General features: G+C 46.0%; 1 protein-coding gene across 2 annotated transcripts; it reads left to right on the top strand.

Moving 5' to 3' along the window:
- The first annotated feature begins 563 nt into the window (after positions 1 to 563).
- On the top strand, positions 564 to 4,935 carry FABP5 (fatty acid binding protein 5). 2 transcript variants are annotated; one of them, XM_030795183.1, is made up of 4 exons: positions 564 to 891; positions 3,528 to 3,700; positions 4,036 to 4,137; positions 4,672 to 4,935. In XM_030795183.1, the coding sequence occupies exons 1-4, from the start codon at positions 813 to 815 to the stop codon at positions 4,723 to 4,725; spliced, it is 408 nt and encodes a 135-aa protein (XP_030651043.1). In that variant the 5' UTR covers positions 564 to 812; the 3' UTR covers positions 4,726 to 4,935. The 2 variants fall into 2 exon arrangements, with proteins under 2 accessions (XP_030651043.1, XP_030651045.1); XM_030795185.1 differs by lacking the exon at positions 564 to 891 and adding an exon at positions 906 to 1,886.
- The last annotated feature ends 242 nt before the right edge of the window (positions 4,936 to 5,177 follow it).

Genomic DNA, 5,177 nt, shown 5'->3' with positions numbered 1-5,177 from the left:
AACCCGCTGGTGTCTGAGAAGAAACCGTGAAGGGTGCACTACGAAGGGAATATAAACTAATCAAACATTCTTGAATGGCAATGACAATCACTAAAGTTGACACTTCCTGCAGTCTTTTAGTTTAGAAATCACACTTCCCGAGACGTCCCCCATCCCAACAGGGATAAAATCCTCTAGCTCAGCTCAGGTGTATCCCCACTATTGGGCCAGGGAGACCTGCAGATGGCAAGAGCGGGTTCTCTCAGGAGGGTGTGGATTGTGAGCTTGTCTGCTGGCGAGGAGCAGAAGGTCAGAGAGGCACCGTAGTTAATGAATCAATAAACCAAACAGCCCATCAATCACTTCCTGCATTCCGAGTCCGGCGAGGGCTAATCGATTGGTCCGGGTATTTTGAAAGGAAAAACGGCGGTGGATATGTTGTCAAACGGCAAACGGCGGGGTGCAGGAGAGGCGGGGCCGGGCCTCCGGGTGACCCCTCTGGCTTCCTGGGCCTGCAGAGGCGCCGAAATGTGCAGACGCGGGCGTCCAGGAGGCGTGGGGCGCGCCGGGCGAGTCCCTGCTTGCAGGAGGCGCCCGAGAGGCCGTCGCGTACCCTGGCAAGAGGAGCAGGTTAGCACCTCCCGACCCCGAGAAGGCCCGGGGGGCGCCCGGCGGGCGGGGCGGGGGCCGGACGAGGCCCGCCTCCCATTGGCCGCATAGCGCCGCCCCGCGCGGGCCGCCGTTATAAAGCAGCCGCCGGCGCCGGGCGCCTCACAGCACGCTGCCACGCCGACGCAGACCCCTCTCTGCACGCCAGCCCGCCTGCACCCACCATGGCCACAGTTCAGGAGCTGGAAGGAAGATGGCGCCTGGTGGACAGCAAAGGCTTTGATGAATACATGAAGGAGCTAGGTGAGGCACCTGGCCTGGCAGCGCCTGCAACGTGGCGTGTTGTGTGGCCGTCTATCCCTAGGTCCCCGTTATCGTGCCAGATTCCGGGGCAGGAGTTGCTCGGCGGCCTACCCCCAACCCCTCACATCTTCCCCACCACGCGGCCGTTGGGTGCAGCGCGCGCAGCACCACGCGGGCAGGCGGCGAGGAGCAGGGAGCCTGCGCGCCTCTTGCCCCCCCGCGGGCCGCAAGATTCCGGAGGTGGTCCACCTACCTCTCTTCTGCTTCTTTCCCCTCGCCCAAACGGCAGCCACTCCGCATTGCTTCCTGTCCTTTGGCGCGCGCACCCGTCACCTCACGCTGCACTTCTTTCGACCCTCTCCAGGCGACCCTGTATTTCCCTTTTTTCCCCCTTTACTCATCCTTCCCCTTCCTGCCACCATCCTGTCTCTCCCATTTACCCCATCGTGGCAGCACCCACTCCCCTTTCCCTCTGTGTCGCATCTTTTGTTCCTCTATGGCGCGCAGGTCACCCTCCCTTTTCTTCATGGGGACGCGGTGCTGGCGCGCAGTTTCCCGCAGAAATCCTGTTGAGGGGTCTGAGCGGCGCTACAGCTTCAGCTTGTATTCCTCTGTCAGCCCCATCTCCCCCAGGTCCTCTGCTCGCCCTTACCAGTTGAGCCGAACCCTTTGGATTGGTATCCCATGGAACACCAGGGCCCCCGAGAAGCGTGGCGCTGGCGGTGCCGACCTGCTGCCGGCACTGCCGGGCCGGGGCGCCGCAGTGGGCGAGTGGCCTGTGGGAGAGGAGCGCAATGACGCCTGGGGGTGGCCGTGTGTTGCCATCCTGGCCTCTGCCTCATGAGGGTGAGGAGGAAGGAGGCAGTGGGCTTTGCTGGAAAATCGTAACAGAAACTGCCTGGCCCTCCTGCGGCTAACTGCATGCAAGATGGGTGTGGCCCTGCAGAAGGCAGAAGACTTCTTGAGGCGTTCCGACCGGAGAATGAATCTCAGTAGTAAGATTCCTTTCTCACTCAAAACAGTGCTTCATTATAAATTACTGTCCTTTTCTATGCCAGTGACAGAGATTGCATGCTGATTGAGACACTGGATAAATTGCAAACAAAATTGGACCTTTGTCGCAGGCCACTAGGAAGTGAGATGGAGTTAGCATAGCATGGATCCTCTCTGGAAGGGAGCTTCCAGCCCTAAGGGATGGCTGGGACTTATGAGGGCGCTTCAGAAGCCGGTATCCACAAATGTTAACCTGGTTGCTCGCTGGTGAAATAACTACTGTGACCCTCTATTGATACCTGGTCGCCGTGGCACTTCGGAATCACTCCTTCAGTACCCTTTATCCAAGACAATGTGGTGTTAAGGCTGGTTGATGGTGAATCATGAGTGTATTTATGATACTATCAGTAAAGTAAGAAGGCAGTATTTTTCTTTTTCCTTGTAAACTTACATCAAGATGACTCTGGAAAAAGCGATTTACTGCACCTGTCCAATAAATACAGTGTGTATGTGTGTGTGTGTGTGCAAGTTTAAGGCCCAGAGAACACTTTTCTCCAGGATTCTGGAGTCTTGAAGGTTGTCAAGACTCAGTTCATTAGGGAGCAGTCACAATGTGAAAAGAGCAGAGCCCATTTATTTGTCCAAAGTGAGAGTAAATAATGACTCAATTAACAGCATAAGGCACCAGCCCTGAGCTGGCAAAAGGGAAGGCTCCAAGGGGAACTTTAAAGCCTGGCTGAGTGTTCTTCATCAAGACAATCATGCCGCTTAGGTTGTAGTCTCCTCATTTATGAAACAGATTTGGCCTGGATCTAAGATTCCTTGTACATGTTAACTAACTCTAAGGGGAAAGAGATAGATCATAAATTACATGTTAACGTTAAGGGGAAATTTATAGCTCATAAATTAATATATAATATGTTATCTTATACATTTCTATTGATTTATATAGCTATGAAATAGTTTTTATATTGAAAGGTAGGATTTTTTTTTCCATTTGTTAGCATCATGATTGTGCTGCTGAGTTTTAAAAGATTGTCCTATCTGAATATCTCAGAATTGATTTCTATTTTCTGTAGTCTATTAATCAAATATTTATCGAGAACATTTATATGCCAGACTGTGCTAGAGTCATAGAATGTAATGGTTGGCAGAATCTAGTAAAAAGAAAAAGATTGAGCAAACTCCTGAATTTGCAATTTTGAATGCTTTATCTCCACCTTCTATCAACTACTTTGAGTAAATAAAATTTGGAAGTCCACATTTCTTCCCTAACTTTCTGAAAGCCAGCATAGCATGGTGGCCAGAGCTCAGATTTGGAGCCAGGGTGCCAGTGCTCTTGGTTCCCAGCTCCATCACTTTCTAGTTGAACGATCTTGGGCAAGTTACTTCAGTGCCTCGCTTTCTCATCAGTAAAATGGAGACAGTAACATCTGCCTTTTACAGGGCTGTTGTAAGGCTTACCTGAATTTCATATATGTAAAATGCTGGCTCATACCATGGGATATGTGTTTACAATAGTTATCAATAAGCAAATAAGTGAAAATATGCTGTACAAAGTGATTACAATGGAATTATTGCTTTTATCATGTAAATGATAACTTTGGTCTTCCTGTTATTTAACATGACTTAACATTCTACAGGAGTGGGAATAGCTTTGCGAAAAATGGGGGCAATGGCCAAGCCAGATTGTATCATCACTTGTGATGGCAAAAACCTCACCATAAAAACTGAGAGCACTTTGAAAACAACACAGTTTTCTTGTACCCTGGGAGAGAAGTTTGAAGAAACAACAGCTGATGGCAGAAAAACTCAGGTCAGTCATGACATGCTATGAAATCACAGAAGCTTCTAGAATGATAGGCTCTATCAATAACATTTTACTGTTTATAGGCAAGAACTTAATGAAAAAGTTATTTTATGAATAGAGTTTTGTCAAATTAGCAAAAGTATCAACTTCACCATAGAATTGGCATCTTTTATTAGCTACTGGGTTGAAAACCACAAACTATTGTGAATAAAATCAATATGGGTTAATGAAGTAGACTCAGAAAGGAGAAGGTGGAAAAAAATGTTGATTAAGGAGGTTACGAGTCATGGAAACTCTTGTAATGTACTTGGAAGATTAAAACGTTTACTTCGTTTTTGCAGACTGTCTGCAACTTTACAGATGGTGCATTGGTTCAGCATCAGGAGTGGGATGGGAAGGAAAGCACAATAACCAGAAAATTGAAAGATGGGAAATTAGTGGTGGTAAGTGTCAAACTGCTGTGTCTCAGTCAGCTTCTTGTGTGCAGTCATAGTTCACATAACTGTTCTATATCGTTGATCATTAACAGAACTCAGTTTGGAAGAAAAAAAGCAAAATAAGTTAAGTACTAGAACACTAATTATTAAGAAAGTCCTAGTGGAGATAGAGAAGTGACATGACATAGGAGAGGATTTGGCTGGAGTTGGGGGGAGTTCTTGCTTTGCTGCCACATCACAGTGAAATCTTGGCAAGCCACCAAACTGCACACATTTTTCTATATCTTTAAAATAAGGAATATTTGCCATAACCAAAAGAATAAAGATATATTCAACACATTAGTTTTCTGTAAAACATGCATATTATAAGCAAAACAACAGCTTCTGGCTTCTCTCAAACCCATGAATTCTGAAAGAAATTTTCTCCGTCTATGAAGTAGATTACGTGATTTCGTGGGATTTTGATTCTAATGTTTTAATACCACCACTGCTCTGGAATATAAGGCTAACCTAACTCTTTAATATCTTCCCTTCTCCTAGGAGTGTGTCATGAACAATGTCGCCTGTACTCGGATCTATGAAAAAGTAGAATAAAAATTCCATCATCACTTTGGACAGGAGTTAACTAAGAGAATGACCAAGCTCAGTTCAATGAGCAAATCTCCATACTGTTTCTTTCTTTTTTTTTTCATTACTGTGTTCAATTATCTTTATCACAAACATTTTACATGCAGCTATTTCAAAGTGTGTTGGATTAATTAGGATCATCCCTTTGGTTAATAAATAAATGTGTTTGTGCTAATACATCTTGTGTGCATTCTTTAAACCTTATAGGAAATTAGTGATGAGTTTTAATAATTATTAATTGAGTAAAGGCTGGGGTAGTCTTGAGGGTACTATATTGAGATGACACTCTAGCAATTTATATAGATAGCTACTTTTACAGGAAATACTGTACCAATTATTTAAGCTTGCCCTGTACTATTTGAACTTTGTATGAATTCAGGAATCTTGAATTTCTGGCAAAGACCATTCTCAATAAAAGG

Source organism: Nomascus leucogenys, chromosome 16 (genome assembly GCF_006542625.1).
Source record: "Nomascus leucogenys isolate Asia chromosome 16, Asia_NLE_v1, whole genome shotgun sequence".
Lineage (NCBI taxonomy): Eukaryota > Metazoa > Chordata > Mammalia > Primates > Hylobatidae > Nomascus > Nomascus leucogenys.
This window is presented reverse-complemented; position numbering and strand designations above follow the sequence as displayed.